The sequence below is a fragment of the Gorilla gorilla genome, chromosome 4, assembly GCF_029281585.2.
Source record: "Gorilla gorilla gorilla isolate KB3781 chromosome 4, NHGRI_mGorGor1-v2.1_pri, whole genome shotgun sequence".
In the NCBI taxonomy this organism is placed as follows: domain Eukaryota; kingdom Metazoa; phylum Chordata; class Mammalia; order Primates; family Hominidae; genus Gorilla; species Gorilla gorilla.
In genome coordinates, this window is record NC_073228.2 from 90716729 (window position 1) to 90742270 (window position 25542).

At 37.2% G+C, this 25542-nt stretch overlaps 1 protein-coding gene and 1 non-coding gene across 2 annotated transcripts; both read left to right on the top strand.

The window, feature by feature from the left end:
- Positions 1-22353: 22353 nt before the first annotated feature.
- COX7C (cytochrome c oxidase subunit 7C) lies at positions 22354-25205 on the top strand. The gene is made up of 3 exons (XM_004042249.5): positions 22354-22565; positions 23789-23932; positions 25105-25205. The coding sequence occupies exons 1-2, from the start codon at positions 22491-22493 to the stop codon at positions 23903-23905; spliced, it is 192 nt and encodes a 63-aa protein (XP_004042297.1). The 5' UTR covers positions 22354-22490; the 3' UTR covers positions 23906-23932; positions 25105-25205.
- On the top strand, positions 24944-25006 carry LOC115934846 (small nucleolar RNA Z39). Its single transcript, XR_004070587.1, has one exon. It is a non-coding gene; the product is annotated as a small nucleolar RNA Z39 (small nucleolar RNA).
- Positions 25206-25542: the final 337 nt, after the last annotated feature.

Sequence of the window (25542 nt, forward strand, 5' to 3'; positions counted from 1 at the left end):
CCACACTCAAATTTTTCTACATGATTTAAGTTCCTCTCTACACAGTAAATGAACGGTATTCTGGTTTCTTCATCCGGTGAGTGAGAGAGATATTCTCTCACATCTTAAGTTTCTATTATTATATTTAAATTATTTACCTTAAATGAACTTAAAGATGTCTTTAATCAAACACTCTGTTTATCTTTGTTAGTCAAAATGTATACAAGATACTATCACAGAACTCCATAGTTCTTCTAGGCAATGATAGTAAGAAAACTAGGAATCTGTCAGAGACAGAATGTCTCAGAATGTCTTTCTTTTTCTTTTCCTTCAGAAGATTGTCTTCCTAGTGGGACTTAGTCAGGAAAGCAGTTTCTTTGCATCACACAAATGATAACGGGGTTCCCTAAGGAGCTGATTCAAAGAAAAGAAAAAATTAAAAATTAAAAATTAACACACAACAAAATCTGAGAAATTTGTTATTGGTGACCCAAGTGGTCAGGTGCCCTGGTGGCATGAGTAGTTTGAGAAGTATCCTTGGGCCATATGGCCTTAATATAAAAGCAAGTGACACAAATAAAGACAGTGCAGTAAACAGGAAGAAGGTAAGATCATCTTAACACAAACTGATCCCAGCACAGAAAAAATAGCAGCACAGAAAAACAATGGTATGGAACAAATAACCACTGCTATGTATTGAGCATTACTACTTGCCAGATACAGTGATAAGCACATGTGTTCACTTAATTACAAACTAATTGTCTATTTCTGAAGGTAGATGTAAGGATAGGTTCATTACCTTCTAAATGAGTGGGTATCTGAGAGCACACATTCACAAGACAGGAATAAAACAAGAGCAAGCTTTAATACTACATCCCATCTGCCCTGGACCCAGTATGGAACAGTGGGGTGGATCAATAGAAGCTATAAATGTTCATCACTCCAGGAAGTGGATGGCATACACTGATGCCAGAGAATGGAGTGGGCACTAAGCCAGAGGATTGCAGGATCCCAAGGAAATAGGGCCTTACCTTGCTGAGTCAGGTGAGGCACAGCAACTCAGACTAGGCACATATTCTGTTGACTCACATTGCCCTAAATAGATGACTATAGGACAATAGTTTTCAGCCCAGAGGGATTCTGCCACCAGAGAGGATGTTTGGCAATGTCTGGAGACATATTTGGTTGTCATAGGGTAAGAGGAGGGAGGTGAAGTTACTGGCATTTAGTGAATAGATGCCAGGGATGAAGCTAAATATTTTGTAATGCACAGAACATTCCCCTCAACAAAGAACTACCTGAAGCAGAATGTCAGCAGTGCAGTTCCTGAGGTAGAGCCTCATTTTTACAGGGCTGAGTGCAGTTCAGCCCTTGAGGACAGTCAGTCACCAAGGGCTAAGGTACTCATGGCAATTAACATTTGCAAGAAAAAAGCCACCCTATCAAAAAGTGGGCAAAGGATATGAACAGACATTTCTCAAAAGAAGACATTTATGTGGCCAACAAAGATATGAAAAAAAAGCACATCATCACTGCTCATTAGAGAAATGCAAATCAAAACCACAATGAGACACCATCTCATGCCAGTTAGAATGATGATCATTAAAAAGTCAGGAAACAACAGATGTTGGAGAGGATGTGGAGAAACAGAAACACTTTTATACTGCTGGTGGGAATGGAAATTAGTTCAACCATTGTAGAAGACAGTTGTGGCAAGTTCTCAAAAATTTAGAATCAGAAATACCATTAGACCCAGCAATTTCATTACTGGGTATAAACCCAAAGGATTATAAATCATTCTACTATAAAAACACATGTTCATGTATGTTTATTGCAGCACTGTTCACGATAGCAAAGACTTGGAACGAACCCAAATGCCCATCAATGATAGACTGGATGAAGAAAATGTGGCACATATACACCATGGAATACTATACAGCCATAAAGAAAGGATGAGTTCATGTCGTTTGCAGGGACATGGATGAAGCTGGAAATCATCATTCTCAGCAAACTAACACAGGAAAAGAAAACCAAACACTGCATGTTCTCACTCATAGTGGGAGTTGAACAATGAGAACACCTGGACACAGGGAGGGGAACATCACACACTGGGGCCTGTTGGGAGGTGGGGGGCTAGGAGAGGGATAGCATTAGGAGAAATACCTCATGTAAATGATGGGTTGACGGGTACAGCAAACCACCACGGCACATATATACCTAGGTAACAAACCTGCATGTTATGCACATGTATCCCAGAACTTAAAGCATAATAAGAAAATGTTTTTGTTTATATATATATATATATACATGATATAAAAAAGGATATATATATATATATCCTTTATAATATGTTGCAAAAAATAAACATTGGGTTACTGAAATGTTCTGTATCTTAATTGTGGTGTGGGTTAATAGTTATATAGAGTTGTCAAATTCATTGACCGGTGTACTGAAAATACGTGTATGTTTTATTGCATGTAAATTATACCTCGATAAAGTTAATTTTAAAAACTAAGTGGGGAAGGCTTCAAGATGGCTTCCACTAAGAAGAGCCAAAATAGTGGGTAGAAAATCACACTTGGAATAGATCATCTCAAAGAAAACACTGGAATTCAATAGAAAGGTGACTGGAAATACCTAAAGTAAAGAAGGAAAAGAAAGTCAGGCAGCGCTTGGCCAGGAAACAGCTGGAAGCCAAGAGAGACTCCCTAATATGGGGAAAGGGTAAGTAAGAGGCACTGAGTGGTTCATATTCCAACCATGAACTCCTGCAATCCTAGGCACTGGAGAGCTCCTCAGCCCTCATGGGCCCTGAAACGAATACAGGGAGATGCCAAGAGCTTGTGCAAGAGCACTGCTCCATGAAGGAAGCTCACACTGCCAGCACTGTAGCTCAAAGACTAACCTAGCTGACATCCCAGTTGCCAGCAAAACTTCATCACAGTCACCATTAATAACCGCACCATAAGCCACCATGAAAATTACAAATATCACTGATGCTATTTACAGCTGAATAAATTATAGAGAGACTACACTACTTCAGGTGCCCAGAATGAAAGCCATAGTGTCCAACAACTACAGAATATACATTATTCTCATCAGTACATGGAACATTCTCCAGGACAGACTATATGTTAGGCCACAAAACAAGTCTCATTAAGTTTTTAAAAATCAAAATTATATCAAGTGTCTTCTCAGACTACAAGGGAATAAAACTGGAAATCAATACCAACAGGAACTTTGGAAATCATACAACACATGGAAATTAAAAAAAAAAAAAACATGCTTCTGAATAATCATGGTTCAATGAAGAAATTAGCATGGAAATCAAAAAATCTCTTGAGAGAAATGAAAATGGAAACACAGCTTATTAAAATCTATGGGACACAGCAAAAGTAGTTTGTAGCAATAAATGCCTACATCAAAAACGTACAAAGATTTCTGATGTAGTTTGCTTATGTCCAAATCTCATGTTGAATTCTAATCCCCAGTATTGGAGATGGGGCCTGGTGGGAGATGATTAGATCATGGGGGTGGATTTCTCATGAATGATTTAGCACCATCCTCTTGATTCCATCCTCGTGATAATGAGTGAGTTCTCACAAGATCTAGTTGTTTAAAAGTGTGTGGCTCCTCCCTGCCATCTCTTGCACCTGCTCTGGCTATGTGACATGTGTGCTCCTCCTTTGCCTTCTGCTATGATTGTAAGTTTCCTGAGGCCTCTACAGAGGTCAAGTGGTTACCAGCATTGTGCTTCCTGTACAGCCTGCTGAACCATAAACCAATTAAACCTTTCTTCTTTAGGATAAACTCTTGAAAACATAAAACCTACAAAGATTGAATCAGGAATAAATAGAAAATCCAAACAGACCAATAATGAGCAGCAAGAGTGGAGCAGTAATGAAAAGTCCCCCAACAAAGGAAAGCCCAGGACCCCACGGATTCACTGCCAAATTCTACCAAGTATATAGGAGAACTAACACCAATCCTCCTTAAACAATTCCAAAAAAAATGAATAGGAGAGAATTCTCACTATCTCATTTACACAACCAGCATTACCCTTATACCAAAACCAGAAGAGGACACAACAACAATAAAAAGAGAACTATAGGCCAATATCCCTGATGAATATAGATAGAAAATCCTCCACAAAATACTGGCAAATCAAATCCAACAGTGCATCAAAAAGATAATACCCCATGATCAAGTGGGATTTATACTGGAGATACAAGGATGGTTTAACATACACAAATCAATAAACGTGATACATCATATCAACAACAAAGGACAAAATCATGGGATATTCTCAATAAATGCAGAAAATCATTTAATAAAATTAACATTCCTTTAGCTAAAAACTTTCAACAGACTAGGCATAGATGAAACATGTCTCAAAATAATAGAGGCCATGTATGACAAACCCACAGCTAATATCACACTGAATGGGCAAAAGTAGAAAGCCTTTTCTGTAAGAACTTGAGCAAGACAAGTATGTCAACTTTCACCACTCTTATTCAATATAGTACTGGAAGTTCTAGCCATTCCAATCAGGCCAGAGAAAGAAAGAAGGGCATCTAAGTTGGGAAAAATGGAAGTTGAGTTGTCCCTCTTGGCAAATAACATGTATTTTACTTAGAAAACTCAAAAGACTCCACCAGAAAACACTTAGGAGCTGATAAACAAATTCAGTGAAGTTGCAGGATACAAAATCAACCTACAAAAATCGGTCTTGTTTCTACATGCCAATAAAGAAATAGCTAAAAAAGAAATCAAGAAGAAAATCCCATTTATAATAACCGTTAAAAATAAAATACTTAGGAATAAATTTAACCAAAGAGGTAGAAGATCTCTACAAGGAAAATTACAAAACACTGATGAAAGAAATTGTAGATGACACAAACAAATGGAAACACATCCCATGATCATAGATCAGAAGGATTAATATTGTTAAAATGACCATAATCCCCAGTGCAATACACAGATTCAATACAATTCCCATCAAAATACCAACATCGTTTTTCACAGAAATTGAAAAATCAACTCTAAAATTTGCGTAAAACCAAAAAAGAGCCAGAGTAGCCAAAGCAATTCTAAGCAAAAAGATCAAAGCTGGAAGCATCACACTACCTGACTTCAAATTATATTACAAGGCTATAGCAACCAAGACAGTATGGTATCGGTATAAAAATAGACAGATAGACCAATGGAACAGAATAGAGATCACAGAAATAAATTCACATATTTATAGCCAACTGATATCCAACAAAGATGCCAAGAACATACACTGGGGAAAGGACACCCTATTCAATAAATGGTGCTAGAAAATTGAATATTCATATGCAGAAGAACGAAACTGGATTCCTATTTCTCACTGTATACAAAAATCAACTCAAGATGGATTAAAGACTTAAACAAAAGACCCAAAACTATAAAACTACTAGACGAAAACATAGAGAAAACAGTTCAAGACATAGGTCTAGGCAAATATTTTATGGCTGAGACCTCAAAAGCACAGACAACTGAAACAAAAATAGACAATTGGGCTTCTATTAAACTAGAAATCTTTTGCACAGCAAAAGAAACAAGAGTAAAGAGACAATCTGTTGAATCGGAGGAAAGATTTGCAAACTATTCATCTAACAAGGGACTAATATCTAGAATTTATAAGGAACTCAAAACAATGTTTTTAAAAAATCCCATTAAAAAGTGGGCAAAGCACATGGATAGACAATTCTCAAAAGACAGAAATATCAGTGACAAACAGGTAAACGAAAACAATGCTCATTACCACTAATTATCAGGGAAATGAAAATCAAAACCACAATGAGATATCACCTCACACCTGTTAGAATAACTATTATAAAAAGACAAAAATAACAGATGCCTGTAAGAATGTGGAGAAAAGGGAACTCTTACATACTATTGGTGCAAACGTAAATTAGTACCACTTTTATGGAAAACAGTATGGAGAGCTCTCAGAAAGCTAAAAATAGAACTGTCATACAATCCAGCAATCCTACTATTGGGTATTTATCCAAAGGAAAAGAAATCAATATATCAAAGGGATACCTGAACTCACACGTTTATCACAGCACTATTAACAGTAGCAAAGAGTCAACCTAAGTGTCCATCAGCACTAAGTGTCACATCAGATGAATGGATAAAGAAAATGTGGCATGTAAACACAAAGGAATAGTATTCAGCCATAAAAAATGAAATCGCATCATTTGCAGCAACACAGATGGAACTGGCAGTCATTACGTTAAGTGAAATAACACAGGCACAGAAAGACAAATACCTCATGCTCCCACTCATCTGCGGGAACTGAGAAACTTAATCTGAAGGACATAGAGAATAGAATGGTAGATAATAGAGGCATTGGAGGATGTGAGGGCGGGAGAGGGAAATGAAGAGAAGTTGGTGAAATGGTACTCACAGTTAGACAGAAGGAAAAAATTCTAACATTCAATAGTTGACTAGGATGACTATAGTTAGCAATAATATATTCTACATTTCAAAATAGTAGAAGAAAGGACTTGAAGTGTTACCAACACATAAAAATGATGAATACTTAAGCTTATAGATCACCCAAATACTCCAACCTTCTCATTATACCTTCTATGTATGTAAAAATTACTCACATGTACTCCATACATATGTAAAATATTATGTCGTAATAAAAGAAAAAAGTAACAATTTCACACTTAAAACATAGTATTTAATGTAAATTCAAATTGCCACATCATTCATTGTTTTCAGTGAACGGTCATTGATTGTCTTTATGCAGGGTACTTACGATAGATACATCAGTAATCAGATAAAAACCTAACCCCTGGCCCTCTGAGAGATTACATTCTAATAATGAATCAGCTTTTTAAAAAATATTTTGGACCTACCTACTTCAACGGCCAATCTAGACAATGAAGCAAAAAGAGAAAATTAATTAAAAAGTGGCATGGAGGAGGATACCTCCAAAGGGGATTATTATAGGGACATTTCCTAATAGAACACTCTAAAGCATCAAATATTTCAATTAACCCTCATAACAAGTCCATAAAGTGGGTAACATTATTGTCCCCACTTGAAAGATAGGGAAATGTTATGCAACTAGCCCAAAGCTAAATATGGTAGATCTTGTACTGAACCCATGTCAGTCTGATTCCAGGTTATAGTGTGTTCCTTGGAGTGTGCAACTCTGGGGAAATGTGTAGGAGCAAGAAAACCACAGTAGAATTATGAGGATTTTTCAGCCACTGTAACAAAGCACCAAGATTATATTTAACCACCGGATATTAAATTCCTGTGGAGTCACTCCATAATACTCCAGCAAGAAATTAGAAAGTCTCTGAAGAAAACAGTATGTCTTAAACCAAGCTATTTCCAATTTCCTCTCAAGCACACAGAAATCCCATATTTCTCAGACCCCGGTCTTCTAGGTAGTAGTGTGTGAATCGAGTAGAGGACTCCAAAGAGACCCTAGAAGATGATGGCACTTAAATTATCACGTGGAAGATCACATGCTTAACATCTGATTCAGATTATGACATGAGTGAGAAATAAATTGTGTTAAGCCACTAAATTTGGGGATTGTATGTTACATTAGCTAGCTTCAATTATGTTGTCTGGCCCAGGCTCCATAAAGCATAGAAGAGAAAACTTGATAAATTACACTGCAACAACTTTCTATGTGAGGAAATTTATGATTTATGATTTATTAGTTGATTTACATGTTAATATTATTCCAGAAAACATTTGAGGTGCCGAAGAAAGACACACACTATATAACAAGATAAAATAGATTTTAAATTGAGGAGTAAAGTGAAGCAAAGGTGAATTTAGAAAAGAAGATACAGCCAGGAGTAGGGTACACAAAATACATTCATCGCTTCTACTGAAGATGGATCACATATTTGGCTCTAAGTTTTCTAGGAACCTAAAGAGGAAATCACAGTGAAGTTCATTATTAACAGTACCCATAGGCAAACAGGCAAAAAAGCAAGTCAGCTACTCGGAAGAAGCTACTCTCTAAGACCAGAGAGAAATTTTTCCTATGGGTCCTCATAAAAATGACACTGTGAAGTGTATTGAACCACATCCTTAGGAAAAAAAATCCTCACAGTAAATCCATAAATGAGTTTTGTAAGTCTGTTATTTATAAAAATCTCTTAGCACAAGTAGGAAAGAAGATGGCCAAGCACAATTCAGGGATAATAATACGGTTTTCGAATGCTGTTCAATGAGGGATGTGAAGAGAACTGGTAATTAAACCTAACCCACTTTGTGTAATAGTTTTATAATTAGCTGACATGTTTAAAACAACTCTGTTGAATGCAGTCATAATTTACACAAAGGGCACAGATGTTATTATCAAGTAAATTCCATTTTTTCAAAATTGTAAGTCCAAACTGAAAAGCCAAACACAGAAACTGTTATAACACAAATACCTTTTGATGGACTATATGTATTAGTTCATTCTCACACTGCTATAAGAACATACCCAAGACTGTGTAATTTATAAAGGAAAGAGGTTTAATTGACTCACAGTTCCGTAGGGCTGGGGAGGCCACAGGAAACTTACAATCATGGCAGAAAGAGAAGCAAACATGTCCTTCTTCACATGGCAGCAGCAAGGAGAAGTGCAGAGTGAAGGTGGGGGTAAAACCCCTTATAAAACCATCAGATCTCATGAGAACTCACTATCACGAGAACAGCGTGGAGGTAACCACCCCAATGATTCAGTTACCTCCCACAGGGTCCCTCCCACAACACGTGGGGATTATGGGAACTACAGTTCAACATGAGATTTGCATGGGGACACAGCCAAACCGTATCACTATTTTAACAATGTAGTTGCCAACAAACACATTGTTTAGAGGATCAGAGTGCCTCTCTGTAGTCTCACCCGAATAATAGAAATATAGCAGCAGCTTACATACATTGATCAATAGTATTGGACCTGGTTATAAATCATGATTTTCAGGGAGTTATTTGCACAATTGTTTATATTCAACATATAGAATACAAGAACGTTAGTTCTACTCTCAAATCTCTCCTGTATTTATTTTGCTTCTACTCTGGAAAAAGTCTTTCTTTTTAGAACAACCCATCAAATTTATTATAAAAAACACTTCATCATTTAAATTATGTTTCCCTAAAAAGAATAAATGAAGCTATTTAATCATTTGGTATTCTAGTTATAAAACAAAGCACGAGATACCATAGTAATTTCTTTTTTCTTTTTTTTAAGAGTCTCACTCTGTCGCCCAGGCTGGAGCGCACTGGCGTGAGATCTCGGCTCACTCCAACCTCCACCTCCCGGGTTCAAGCAATTCTCCTGCCTCAGTCTCTCCAGTAGCTGGGACTACAGGCGTGTGCCACCACACCTGGCTAATTTTTTGTATTTTGTTTTGTTTTGTTTTTAGTAGAGACCGGGTTTCACCATGTTAGCCAGGATGGTCCCGATCTCCTGACCTCGTGATCCGCCCGCCTCCGCCTCCCAAAGTGCTGGGATTACAGGCGTGAGCCACCGCACCCTGCCTGTATTTTTAGTAGAGATGGGGTTCCACCATCTTGGCCAGGCTCGTCTTGAACTCCTGACCTCATGATCCACCACCTCGGTCTCACAAAGTGCTGGGATTACAGGCGTGAGCCGCCACACCCCACCCTACTGTAGCAATTTAACAAGACCTGGTCAAAGCAGTAACAAAGTGTCACAGCAAGTTAAGCTAAAATGGAGATGGAATATAAATATAACGAGACTTGGTGATTTTCAAATTGAGAAATATTAGTCTCTGTGTTTATCTTATAAATATGTATCTACCTATACTTGGTAATTCTCAATGACAAATGGTTGTATTATGAGATGATTCAAGAAAAGTGAACCATTTTTAAACCTAAATTAAGGTAAGACAAATAAGTTGGAATGAAAAACACGAAACACTTTTAAGAGAAAAAATGGTATCCAAAGGTAACGAGACGTTTTTTCACTTTGTTTTTTGTCTGTTGTTTGGTTTAGCTTCTGATATTCTAAATCATTTCACTTTTAAGAGAAAAAATGGTATCCAAAGGTAACGAGACGTTTTTTCACTTTGTTTTTTGTCTGTTGTTTGGTTTGGCTTCTGATATTCTAAATCATTTCACCTTCTCATACTCTCTTGATACAAACTAAGTCTTGTCAAATCTCCTTGGAGTGGATTTGATATTTGGAAATACCCAGAAGTTATTTTGGAGCCGAGACTGTTGAATAAAGCCATCCTGTAGCATATATATTTTGAAACACTTGGGGAAAAAATAACATTTTTAAAATGTATCGTATAATTGAACATACTTCATTCTCTGACAATTTCTGTCTCCTTGGACATTAATTTATGCAGTTGTGCTAGGTGACAAGCAGAGGTGGATCATAAGGAGGCACTTTTTAGATAAAAACCACAAAGCATTAAAAATAAAACATTAGGTGTTGAAGTGGAGCGGGGGTGGTTACCTCCATGCTGTTCTCATCACAGTGAATTCTCATGAGATCTGATGGCTTTATAAGGGGTTTTACCCCCTTTCACTCTGCACTTCTCCTTGCTGCTTCCATGTGAAGGACAAACACACGAAAGTAAAATAATATTTTAATCATTAATTGCCTGATACATTTCTATAAGACAGTTTCCTATAGTTTTTTGTTGCATACCTTTTGATCACCCCTTCATGTGACAATTTTGCAATATCATTTTCTATGGAGAGACTATAAAGAAAATCCATTATTTCTCCTAGCAAGATAGATCAGACTTGGAGCAGGGGAAAGCAAGAAAGAGCCCTGTGGGGATGGATTAAAAATTGAGGTATTGATGAAAGATGTGATTTCTTTTTCTTTTTTATTTTTCCTTTTTTTTTTTTTTTTTTTTTTTGAGACAGAGTCTTGCTCTGTTGCCAGGCTGGAGTGCAGTGGCACGATCTCAGCTCACTGCAACCTCTGCCTCCTGGGTTAAAGCGATTCTCCTGCCTCAGTCTCCCAAGTAGCTGGGACTACAGGCGCGTGCCACCACACCCATCTAATTTTTGTATTTTTAGTAGAGACGGGTTTCACCATGTTGGCCAGGATGGTCTCTATCTCTTGACCTCGTGATCCGTCCGCCTTGGCCTCCCAAAGTGCTGAGATAACAGGCATGAGCCACTGCGCCTGGCCAGATATGATTTCTAAAATGTGTATATGCATCTGCATTTTCATGTTTATGTACACGTATATGTTATGTGTACATACATAACTTCTAGGAAGCAAAGGCATCCTAGTAGCAGTGAACATGCAAAACACCCAGCCCTTGATCTTTACTACCATTTACCACTAACAAAAACCAATGAGCATTCTTCATAGAGATTCTGGTTCCCAGGACTGACATAAGGTAGGTATAAATAGGCCAGGAATATCTTGTTATGAAATAAAATAAGAAATATTAAAAAATAAAAAATGATGAGGACACATAACAAACACAGATGGAAGCTTGAAGGGGCTTCCATCTGGAACAATGTAAGCACTAAATCTGGAACAAAAGCACTAAATCTGGAAATCTGGAACAATGTAAGCACTAAAATATTTAAGTAGAGTATTGAATTATAAACCACTTAAAAATTCATTAGTGTTTACCAATAATAAATAGATTAAGTAAATATATAGAGTAGGAAGAAGGTCTTTTTCATATAGTTGAATGTAAAAGGACAGTTAGTAAATATGGAAGGAGTACTGGAGTTGGAAAATCATTATTTCACAACTATTATGGTAATAATCAGGAAATAATAATCAGTGGAGCCTATATCCAAAGGAAATTTTTGTGAGGAGTAAGATATTAGCATGGTCTTAACATGTCTTCCCATGGGGTACTTATTAGTTGCAAGAGAGAAACAGTAATTGCACAGTGGAAAAGTCAAACGACACCTTGACTACATTGTGAACATTAATGTCACCAATGAGGAACAGATGGACATACTGTGCCTCTGCATGTGATGCCCTAAAATGACACGAGATCACCTATGCAGCATTTGCCCAAGAACACATAGTCTCAGTCTACTGCTAAGGAAACGCTGGACAAACACAAAATGAGGAATGTTCTGTGTTTTTCAAAATGTAGAGACGGGCTGTATTACTCAGACATGTTAGTTTCTTAAGAGACAAATAAAGGCTATGGAAATTGTATTAGTCTGTTTTCACACTGCTATGAAGAACTGCCCAAGACTGGGTCATTTATGAAGAAAAAAGATTTAATTGACTCACAGTTACACATGGCTGGGGAGGCCTCTGGAAACTTAAAGTAATGGCATAAGGGGAAGCAGACACATCTTACATGGTGGCAGGTGAGAGAAAGAAGAGCAGGTGAAGGAGGAACTGTCAAACACTTATAAAGCTATCAGATCTCATGTGAACTCACTCACTATCACGAGAACAACATGAAGGAAATGGTCCCCATAATCCAGTCACCTCCCTCCCTCGACATGTGGGGATTACAGGTCCCTCCCTCAACACATGAGGATTACAATTCAAGATGAGATTTGGGTGGGAACACAGAGCAAAATCGTATCAAAAATGCTCCAGCTTATAGAAGACTAAGGAGATAAAGAGATATAATGGCTAAATGCAGTATTTGTCTCTAGACATTATTAGTAGATCTGCTAACAAAACTGGAATATGCATAGATAAAAATATTATATCAGTATAAATTCATCAGGTTGATACTGCACTGTAGTTATATAAGAGAATAGCCCTATTCTTAGGAGATACAAACAGAAGTACTTAGGGGTCAAGTGGTACAATGTAAGTTAGGCTCAAACCACTCAGAAAAAAAAAATAGGTATAGAGAAAGAAAAAGTACAAATGTTAAAGAAAATAAAATAAAGTTTTTTAAATAGGCAAATCTAGCTAAAGAATATATAAATGTTTCTTGTACTAATTTTATTTAAGCAACTTTATTTGTGCAAGTTTGAAATTATTTCCTAATATTTTAAAATAATTAAATTTTATTATTATATTTAAATATCTATACATTTCCATTAAGTATAAGTTAATATTTATAAGTTTATATATAAAAATAAGTATATTTTATACATTTTATATATATTCTAAATATATTAAATTATTTCCAAATCAATATAGTGTGAATATTTGTCTCCTCTAAATCTCATGTTGGCATATGGTTCTCAGTGTTGGAGGTGGGGCCTAATGAGAGGTGATTGGATGATATGGGCTGATCCCTCATGAATGGTTTAGCACTATCCCCTTAGGGATGTCAGTTCTTGCTCAGTTAGTTCACACGAGATCTGTATTTTTAGAAAAGTCTGGCACCTACCCTTTCTCTCTCTTTCTCTCATTTTTGTCATGTGATGGGCCTACTCTCCCTTTGCCTTCTGCCATAATTATAAGCTCCCTGAGGCCCTTACAAGAAGCAGATGCTGGTGCCATGTTTCCTGTACAGCCTGCAGAACTGTAAGCCAATTAAGTCTCTTTTCTTTATAAATTACCCAGTTTCAGGTATTTCTTTATAGCAGAGCAAAGACGACCTAATGCACAAATATTTTTAAATAAAAATTTTTTTGTATAAATTTAGGGAGCATAAGTGCAGTTTTGATACATGGTTATATTGCATAGTGGTGAAGTCTGAGTTTTAGTGTAACCATCACCTGAATAGTGTACATTACACACATTAAGTAATTTTTCACCCTTTACCCACTTCCCACATGTATGTTTTTAAGTTTCCAATGTCTATTATTCCACAATCTATGTCCATGTGTATATATTACTTAACTCCCACTTATAAGTGAAAACATGTAGCATTTGACTTTCTGTTTCTGCGTTATTTCACTTAAGATAATGGCCTCTAATTCCATTGATGTTGCTGCAAAGGATACGATTTTATTCTTTTAAAATAAATAAGTAGTATTCCTAAAGCATTCATTCATATATACATATGAATATACATATATATTCATATGTATATATATATAGACACATGAATATACATGTATTCATATGTATATATATAGACACATTTTTATTATCCAATCACCCACTGATGAACACTTAGATTGATTCCCTCATCTTTGCTATTGTGAATAGTGCTGCGATAAACATATGAGCACAGGTATCTTTCTGAAATCATGATTTACTTTCCTTTCGTTAGATATTCAGTCGTGGGATTCCTGGATCAAATGGCAGTTCTATTTTTAGTTCTTTGAGAAACCTCCATAATGTTTTTCATAGAGGTTGTACTAATTTACATTTCCACCAACAGTGCATAAGCGTTCCTTTTCTCTGCATCCTCACTAATATCTGTTGTTGTTTGACTTTTTTAATAACAACAATTCTGACTGGTGTAAGGTAATATCCCACTGTGGTTTTAATTTGCATTTATCTGATGATTAGTAATGACCATTTTTTCATGTGCTTGTTGGTTATTTGTATGTCTTCTTTTGAAAAAAAATGTCTATTTATGTCCTTTGCCCACTTTTGATGAGTTTTGGGAGTTTTGTCTTGTTGAGTTGTTTGAGTTCTTTGTAACTTTTGGATCTCAGGCTCCTAAGGGATGCATTGTTTGCAAATATTTTCTCCCAGTTTGCAAGTTGTCTGTTCACTCTATTGATTATTATTCATCGCAGTGCTGAAGCTTTTTAGTTTAATTAAGTCCCATTTGTCTTATTTTAGATTTGTTTCTTGTGCTTTTGAATTTTTAGTCATGAATTCTTTGCCAAGGCCAATGTGCAGAAGAGTTTTTCCAAAATTTTCTTCTAGTATTTTCATAGTTGGGGTCTTTTAAGTCTTTAACCGATTTTTTAGTTAATTTTTGTATATGATAAGAGATATGGGTCCAGTTTCATTCTTCCGCATATAGATATCCAATTTTCCCAGCACCATTTATTGAATAGGGTGTGATTTCCCTGGTGTATGTTTTTGTTGACTTTGTTGAAGATCAGTTGTCTGTAGTTATGTGGCTTCATTTCTGGGTTCTCTATTCTATTCCATTGATCTATCTATTTTTATCCAAGCACCATGCTGTTTTGGTTACTATAGGCTTGTAGTATAATTTGAAGTCAGAAAATATGACACCTTCAACTTTGTTCTTTTTGCTTAGGATTGCTTAGGCCATTCAGGCTCCCTTTTGGTTACCTATGAAATTTAGGATTGTGTTTTCTAATTCTGTGAAAAATTATGTTGCTAGTTTGACAGGAATTGCATTGAATCTGTATATTGCTTTGGGCAGTATGGTCATTTTAATAATATGAATTCTTCTGATCCATGAGCATGGGATGTGTTTCCACTTTTTTGTGTCGACTACAATGTCTTTCTTCAGTGTTTCATAATTTTATTTGAAACTTTCTTAATTAAATATATTCCTATGTATTCTATTCTTCTTAGAGCTATTGTAAATGGGATTCAGTTCTTGATTTACTTCTTGGCTTCTTGGCTTGATCATTATTGGTGTGTATGAGACACTGCTGATTTTTATATGCTGATTTTGTATCCTAAAACTTTACTGAATTCATTTATCAAATATAGGAATCTTTTTAGGGTTTTCTAGGTATAACATTATATCATCAGAAAACAGAGATAATTTGATTTCTTATTTTCCAATTTGAATGCCTTTCATTTCTCTCTTTTCTGATTGCTCTGGCTAGGACTGCTAGTTCTATGTTGAATAAGAGTGGTGAAAGGGGGCATTCTTGTCTTCTTCCAGACCTTAGAAAGAATGTTTTCAGCTTTTCCTCATTCATTATGATGTTACCTGTGGGTTTGTCATATATGGTTTTTATTATTTTGAGGTATGGTCCTTCTATTCCTAATTTGTTAAAGATTTTTATCCTGAAGAGATACTGAATTTTATCAGATGCTTTTTCTGCGTTGAGATGATCATGTGGTTTTTATTTTTAATTCTGTTTATGTGGTAAATCACATTTATTGATTTGCATATGTTGAACCATCTTTGAATTTCTGGAATAAATTCCACTTAATCTTGCTGTATTTTTTTATGTTCTATTGAATTCCATTTGCTAGTATGTTTTTGAGGATTGTTGCATCTATGATTATCAGGGATATTGGTGTGTGGTTTTCTTATTTTGTTGTGTCCTTGTTTAGCTTTGGTATCATGGTGATACTGGCTTCATAGAATGAGTTAGGGAGAATTCCCTCCTTCTAAATTTTTAAGTAGAAATAATAACAAAAGGATAATCCAGGCATTTCTCACTCCCTTCTAGTAGTAGAAAAGCACCATAAATGTGGTAGGGTCTAGTATCCCCCTGCAAAAGAGATTCAACCCCAGGCCAGCTAAGTAGCTGAGAGAGGATAAGAATGAGGCAGCCAGCATGCAATTATCCCATTGCAATCTCAAGCCCTGGCAGATTTAACTTTTCTGAGGAAAATATTTCCAAAGGTGGATTTGATTAATGTTTGCAAAACCAATGACTTCAAGTCTCCTAGAAGACAATTTAGATGTGTCAGAAGCACAAGTTCAGAGCCCTGGGGTTAGTCAACGATCACAAGACCTGGCAGTCTGCCCTGCTATTCTACCACCCAGCCATGCTGTCTCTGTAACCTGAAGAACAGTCCAACTCTAATTCTCTCTGCAATCTGAGAGATCTGTTCAGCGTAAGGCAGCAGAAGATGAAGCTTTAAGTCATGAAGAGCCTACATACACTGTATTAGTGTGTTCTCATGCTGCTAATAAAGACATACCTGAGACTGGATAATTTCTAAAGAAAAGATGTTTAATTGACTCATAGTTCAGCATGGCTGAGGAGGCCTCACGAAACTTACAATCATGGTGGAAGGCAAAGGAGAAGCAAGGCACCTTCTTCACAAGGCAGCAGGAAGGAGAAGTGCAAGCAGAGGAAATGCCAGATGCTTATAAAACCATCAGATCTCATGAGAACTCACTCACTATCAGGAGAATAGCATGGGGGAAACCGCCCCCATGATTAAATGACCTCCCACCAGGTCCCTCCCACAACATATGGGGATTATGGGGATTACAATTCAAGATGACATTTGGGTGGGGACAGAGTGAAACCATATCTCACACACACATGCACATACACACACAATTGAATCCATATATAATCATGTATAAACTGAACTCTCACCTGCCTTCCCTTAGGCTATGAGCAACCCGTCTTCCAAGCAATTCATTTAGACCACGGTATGCAATGATTAGGAGCAGAAACTTTGAAATCAGATAAACCTTGGTTTAACTTCCAGTTTTGCTACTTATTAGCTGTTGATGCTCAAAGCAAGTTATTTAGACTCATTAGTCTCAATTGCTTCTTCCATAAAATAGTAATGATAACAATAGTAATAGCTCCTTCATAGGATTATTATGAAGATTAAATGAGATCTTATATGTAAAGTCTATGGTAAGAACTGGATGTTAGTTTTTCTTAATGAATATTAAAAGTTTAAGTAGAATTAAGGACACAGTGAGCCACTGAAAAAATATGTATTTTGCACCAGGGACCACTTTGTTGAAGAAACACTGAACCACTTTGTATTATTATGAAGATTAAATGAGATCTTATATGTAAAGGCTATGGTAAGAACTGGGTGTTAGTTTTTATTAATGAATTTTAAAAGTTTAAGTAGAATTAAGAACACACTGAACCACTGAAAAAATATGTGTTTTGCACCAGGGACCACTTTGTTGAAGAAACACTGAACCACTTTGTATTGAATACATTATTTATCCATCTATTCATGAAACAAAAATTTATTGAGTACTTACTATGTGAGAGGATAAAATGACAAAACACTGTCCTTTTTTTTTTTTTAAAAAAAGAAGCATATGGTAAGGAGATAGATACATACATAACTAATTACAATGCATGATATTACTAACATAAGAGTACTATAAATTAAATTCTAGGTGACCTTGAAGGAAAGATAAATTGATTTCTTTTAAGGGTTTTAGGAAGGCTTCTTAGAGAAAGTGACATGGATGTAGAATTTTGAAGTCAACAATAGGAAAAAGAGGAAGGAAGTGAGGGCATTTTACAAAGAAGAAACAATATAAAGAGTTAAACATATATTATAGTTTTTTGATCAGTAAGTAAGGATTTTTGCAAAACTTTCTCTTTCAGTGAGTCATCAATAAATCATTCAGAAGACTCACAGAATATTTCACAACCCTAATTTCTTCAGAAGAATCTCATTTTCTCCTTTTCCTGAAGCCAGGTTCCCCCTCAACCCTTTCCCCAACAAACATAAAATTTCAAATAGATGTTAACACAGAGTCCTGATTCTAATGCTACAGTAGCGAGAGGTTATAAAAACTTAAAAAGAAACTTGTTAACTTGAGTTTTGCAACGTAGGATGGAAACATATAATTTATTCACTAAACAATTTATTTTTTTAAAAAAACTTCAACCTAGTCCTTAAAAATCTAATATAGCAGCTGTTGAGAAAAATGACAAATATTGTACTTTAATTTTTGGATATACTGTTCTATACAATATTGAGAAAATGACAAATATTGTACTTTAGTTTTTGGATATACTGTTTTATATAACGGAATTTCAGTCTCTAAAGCCTCAAGTGGATCTAGAAAGCACATTGCTCATTCTTTGATATACACCCTACTCACTACTTAAAATAATTGGATTTTATTTTTAAGATATAATGCTGAAGTAAACCTCATGTCTCTAAAGACACTTTCTATTTTGTACCCATCAATTCATGAAATGTCTCATTTCTCTTTAAATGCACTTTATAGTGAAAGAGTATCTTTCTGAATCCAAAGTTGCTCTAGAATTATTCACATTTTTCTTGCCAGCTATTATGACATGAATATAAATTGTTAGGCTACTTGTATAAGAAAAAATAAATCATATCTGTTCCAGGTTTATACTCCCGTATAACAAACTACCCCAAAACTTAGTGACTCAAGGAAACAATTTACTATTTTCTCTTACAATTCTGGGGGCTAATGGGCTCAGTTGGGCAGTTCTTGTTTAACAAGCTTCATAAAGTTGCAGGCAAATATAGCTGTGGCTAAAGTCACCTGAAGGCACCTTTACAAATATATCTGATGCCTGGGCTGGGATGGCAAGAATAGCTGGGTGCTGGTAAGTCTGTCCCTTTCCCTGTCTCCCTCTCCCTACTTACCCTCTCCTTCTCCTTGTCCTTCTTCCCTCTTCTTCCCTCTCCCCCTCTGCACATAGCCTACCCCCAACCCCTGCCCCCAGTAATGTGGCTTCTCCATATAGTTAGTTTGGTTTTCCCCTTAGTCCTGAAAGTCTCTGGATAGTTAGACTTCTCACATGGTATTTGACTTCTCCCAAGAAAACATTCCAAGTTGCTAAAGAGAAGCTGCAAGGCTTTTGATGAGCTAGCCTCAGAAGTCTCAGAATGTCACTCTGTTGCATTCTATTGGTCAATCCGGTCACTAAGGTCAAGAAAAGGGATGTTAGACCCCACCACTCAATAGAAAGAATTTCCAAAAAATTGTGGCCATCTTTAATTTCCTACGATGCCTACACAGAAATGGAATATTGCTAGATTTTTTTAAACTTTTTCTTCCTTCTTTAGTGAATCTGAAAGAGACCAAGATTAGCATAAAACTCCTAAACTCAGACTACATTCATTAGTTAACTAATTTATTAATTGCTTTCTACTTAGTAATTAAGAAAAAAACATATAGCAACTAGTATAAAATTTTATTTTGTGCTCAGTGTGGCTTATTGACAAAAATATTATTTAGAAAATATTTTGAAATAATTCTCAAGAGTGTGCTCTATAGGTGGTATCCAGCCACTAATACAAAAGTCAGTAATCTGCCAAGAATAAGTGATCTCAGCCACTTTGAATCCCACTTCAATTTACCTCCTAACTTATCAGTAGCATCAAAAAGCTGCAAAGTGCATTTCTGAGTGTCTAGTATTCTCTAGAATATGCCAGCTGCTACACCACCTTCAAATGGAACCACTCTACCTCCCATACTTTCAATGTTTTGGCATGTTTGGCACATCCATCTTCATTATAGCTGAAGAACTATCACAGAAACATGACTCCAGAGAAAGATATATTTGAAGCAAAGATAATATTTTACATGATACAGCCAAATTCTCATCTACAGATTGGTAATGAGAAACTGTTTTCCTCATGGCATCTAGAAGAAAGGCTAATTTCCTTGAATAGAGAAGCTGTGTTACTTCTAGTTCTCTCTTTGTTGCTCCATAAAAAACTACCCCAAACTTAATGACTTGAAAAAACAACCATTTTATTATACCACACAAATCTCTAGAACAACATTTTGGGTAGGAGTCAACTAGACAAATCTGCTCTACACAGCAGTGACTGTGGTCACTCAGCAATATTCAGCTGAGGGCGGGGCTGGGCTGAAGTGTCCAAGATAGCTTCACTCACATGCCCGGCACTTGAGTGTAACCACCACCCTCCCCCTTATTTACATAGGTATAAACTTTTTTTTTTTTTTTTTTTTTTTTTGAGATGGAGTCTCGCTCTGTCGCCCAGGCTGGAGTGCAGTGGTGTGATCTCGGCTCACTGCACGCTCTGCCTCCCGGGTTCACACCATTCTCCTGCCCCCGCCTCCCAAGTAGCTGGGACTACAGGCGCCCGACACCACGCCCAGCTAATTTTTTGTATTTTTAGTAGAGACGGGGTTTCACCGTGTTAGCCAGGATGGTCTCAGTCTCCTGACCTCGTGATCCGCCTGCCTTGGCCTCCCAAAGTGCTGGGATTACAGGCGTGAGCCACCGCGCCCGGCCAAACATATTTTTTTTTTGTATTTAACTTACCACAAAGCCCATGAGAAGGCAGACAGTTCTGAAACCATATTCTGGAATCTCTGCCCTGCAGGTCCCTAAAGAGTTAACTCAAAGCCAGATACCCAGTGGAGGCTCAATTAATGTGAATTAGAAGCAACAATGAACCAAATCCACAGATAACATTACTTACACTAGATTGAAAAGTGTAATCTAGAAATATTAAGTGTGAAAAAGTTTCTCAATTATAGTTAAATCAGAATTCTTTAATATGTAAAGGCAGTGAACGGAATGTTAAAAAAAATGGAATGTCACATAACTTCTATAAATTAGGTGGTAGAGGACACCAGTTATGATGCATTTCATGAACCCCTACTCAAAAAGAAGCTACTTGTTGAAACAAAATATGAATTTAAGTGTTTTTTTTTAAGTGTTTTTTTTTGGGGGGGGGCATGGTTGTTCTCTTCCAAAAACTAAAAAAAAAAAAAAAGACGAAAAAAGCATATATGTTATGCCCTTTTCAAAGCAAACCTTAGGTCTTATTGGAATTGTTTCCTAATGCTCTATAAATGAGACACGTGAGGCAATATACACTCCCCCACAGATGGATAACATAACATTTAGGTTACCAGGGCCTTTCACAATCTAACCTAACACCACTTTCCCAGGTTCATTTATCACTGGTTTCTTCTCAATACCTTCTGGTCAAAGACCACCAGACGCACACATGTAATTGACAAACGGGGTTTATTATTCATTGCAGTAAGGGTTCTCTGTAAAATATTAGAAAATGCTTATTGGATTTGGGATTTTTTTCTCCTAATATTGGCTATCTTACCAAATCTTAGGAGGAAGAAAGGCTAGATCAAGGCTAAGATTGTAATTGGTAAAGAAGCAGAAGTCATCAAATTAAACCAGATAGGGTGATGTTCGGTCATTTTCGTGGCTTGGACAATGTTTTATCTGTGTTCAGATGTGATTACACAGTGATCATATTCTTTTCTTAATGAACACTGTCAGAGTGGTCTTGTTGGATGCTAATGCTTGCTGAAATTGTGTATGTTCATCAGGCGGACACCAGTTCCTAGTCCAGGCTAGCTCCAGGTGTCAGAGGCCACTTTTCCCTTCTACTCCTCACACATGCTGTACTCATACCAGACTTGAGTTTTCCCTGCCCTTTGTTCTTCCTTCTTTTTTATTCGATTCCCATTATCTTTAGTGATCATTCCCTTAGCACTCCAGTTTTCTCTCTGAAGTCCTTTGTGCTGCACGTTGTTTGATTACTTGTGTTTATGCTTTGTTTCTTCAGCTAGGATCATTAGCACATATCTCTCAGCATTGGCAAAAGTCCTCGAAATCATTGACACCTAGCATATACTTTATTTTAAAAAAAGAAAGAAAAGAAAAGGGATGGGTTTATTGTCCTTTTCAACAGACTAGAGTATACGGGGTGAAACTGCTTCACTTGATTCAATAAAATCGTTTCCGGTAACAGGCCCCAGGAATCCTAGACCTAAGCCTGGCGCGAAACTACATTTCCCACAATCCTTCGGGGGCTGATAAGGCGCCGCAATGGTCCGAACTACAATTCCCACAATCCAGGGCGATTTCCGCTTTGTCGCGTTTCCTCAAGGCTCCGCCCCATTTCCCATCTTTCTTTTCAGTCCTTGCGCACCGGGGAACAAGGTCGTGAAAAAAAAAGGTCTTGGTGAGGTGCCGCCATTTCATCTGTCCTCGTTCTCTGCGCCTTTCGCAGAGCTTCCAGCAGCGGTATGTTGGGCCAGAGCATCCGGAGGTTCACAACCTCTGTGGTCCGTAGGAGCCACTATGAGGAGGGCCCTGGGAAGGTTAGTGTGTAAGGGGCACGGCTTCGTTGGGGGAGGGGGCGCTTGGCTGTGACTCGCGCACCTGCAAGGCCGCCTCCGGGCTGTGGCGAGGGAGATGATAGCCAGAAACCAGGCTGAGACGCAGACTAGCATTCCACTTACCCCAAGGACCAGTGAGGAAGCTGGGCATCCTAGCGCGTAGCCGCTAAAGGAATGGGCAGGTAGATCCGGAAGCCCTGCCTCCATCAGCCACCTGACGCCCCCTCCCCCGCCCCGCCGAAAGCCCTGAGATGGCTCCGGGAGGCCACGGCTGTAGGTGTGTGGCTTAAAGCCGAGCTGGAGGTCATCGGACCCGAAATGAAGGTCATTGGAAAATCATGAGGAAATCAGGGCCTCTGGTTATGGAACAGGCTTTTTAAACTAGCTGCCTAAGTTAGAAGTACTAACCCTTCACCTCAGTTAAGGCTGGGTTTGGCTTCAGGTGTAAATAACTTAAACCACATAGCAGTAACAATCTCGGAGGGTCACACGAGGCCCAGTCATAAAGGCCAGAGAAGGTGCTTGGTAATGAAAAACAAACAAACAAAAAAAACTGTGGGCCAGGTGCGGTGGCGCACGCCTGTAATCGGGAGGCTGAGGCGGACGGATCACCTGAGGTCAGGAGTTCCAGACCAGCCTGGCCAACATGGCGAAACCCTGTCTCTACTAAAAAGTACAAAAAAATTAGCCGGACGTGGTGGTGTGTGCCTCTAATCCCAGCTACTCGGGAGGCTGAGGCAGGAGAATCGCTTGAACCCGGGAGGTGGAGGTTGCAGTGAGCCGAGATCGGGCCACTGCACTCCAGCCTGGACAGAGCGGGACTCCGTCTCAAAAAAAAAAAAAGAAAAAAAAGAGCTGTATTGCACTTAACATTGCCATGTATCTTCTAACGTGACTACTTAGGACAGTAGTTTTTTCGATTTTCTAAAATAAGAAACTTCTCACTATTTGACGTTTGAGTCCTCAAGACCATTCATTGCCTAGTGCTTAGTAAAGCCAGATTATTTCTTACCTTGTAGTGTTTTGTGATGAAGGTCATAGGATTTGAAAGATAAATGTTTAAAACGATGTTATGATTTATGGCATATGTTACCCTGATGATGTAAAATAAATATAACTAGCATTTCCTGTATACTTGTATTTTGATTATTAAGCAGATGATTTGAGATTCAATTTCGATTACTTTTTCTCTTTTTTTCCAACAGAATTTGCCATTTTCAGTGGAAAACAAGTGGTCGTTACTAGCTAAGATGTGTTTGTACTTTGGATCTGCATTTGCTACACCCTTCCTTGTAGTAAGACACCAACTGCTTAAAACATAAGGATGTTTCAGTTCCTCCATTTAACAGGTAGTTAGTGGATTTCTAATCATCTTAAAGCAGGCCTTTTCATTAAGTAGCCTCTTCCCCATCACCCAGAACACACACACAAATACATTGTTGTGTAGGGCTGATTCCTGAGGTTATGTGTAGATGTGGCATTGGTGGAGACTAGTTGTAAACCTATATAAAAATATTTCAATAATGGCCAGTGTTTATTGAATACTACTGCTTATCAGGTACACTTTACATCGATATCTCATGTTCTCTAGCAAGCTTGTGAGGCGGATGATAGTAACCCCATCTGAGACACAGAGATGTTAAGTTGTTCGAAATCCCATAACTAGTATAATGGTGGACCAGGACTCTTGCCCAGGCAGTTTCTTGTTGCAGAACTCACACTTTTAACCAGGTAAAACTGAAACTGATTAACGTTAGTCTATCTTGAACACTGTTACTAGAACAGTAGCTGAGAATGTGTCTTTTAAAACACTATAAACATTTCCATTTCTTTTAGAAAGTGGTCACTGTGCTCCCAGTTTTTAAATTGGCTTACAATACTTGTTTAAGTTGTGAAAAATCCCTGAAGATAAAACCCTTCTAGTGCTCCTTGATACATAAGTCCCAGATAATTATGCAATTGTAAATCTGTGCCTCACCAACTCAGCCATGTTGGGAAACTCAAACTTTTAAATATACTTTCCTCATTAAGGCAGTGGTTCTTAAATGAGGATGATTTTACAACACAATGGGGCATTTGGCAATGTGAGACATTTTTGATCGTTCCAACTTGGGGGCAAAATTACCAGTGGTGCTGAGGTTGAGAAGCCTTGTGTCAAGGGGATATGTTAATATATGCTCAAAGGAGTCGTTCATATTGGAAGGTTAGCAGATTTGCTGTGTGTGGATAAAATATTTATTTAGCTTAATTGTCATCAGAGTTTCTCAGAGTAATACTATAGAACACTAGGATGATTGGAAAGAGTGTCATAGTTTAGAGGGGGAATAACTTATCCAAGTTACTAATGCGGAAAGGTTGCGGTGCATGTGATGAAGCAAATCAGTATGAATGAATTCATGATACTGTAAACGCTTTCTGATGTACTACTCAAACTGATAGAAAATATTTTCATGAAACTACATGATTCTGTTAAATGAATGGGATTTTTAAAATGCCATTAATTTCTGTTTTTATTTTGCAGATATGAAGAGCATTTTAAGAGGTGCAGCCTCTGGAAGTGGATCAAACTAGAACTCATATGCCATACTAGATATGTTTGTCAATAAACTTATGACGTGAATGCTTAATGCCTCTTTTTTGAAATAGGGAATGTAATAATTGGCCATTTGCCTACTTTATTATTTGGGTAACATTCCAGTATTACTCTCTGTGATTTAGCTTATTTAATGGTGTTACACTGAGGTTATATTAAATTTTTGATTCCCAGGTCAGGATTTTGTTGGTAATTTATATAATAAAAGGGAAATACAAATCGATCTTAGGTTTATTTCTATGATTTTTTTTTTGTCGTTAACTTGGAAAAAATACTTTTGCTCTTGCCCTTTGACATAGTAAATTTTTTTTCCCATGATTGATTAATCATCAGGAAAACTTAATTTATTCAAATTGAAGTTGTGGT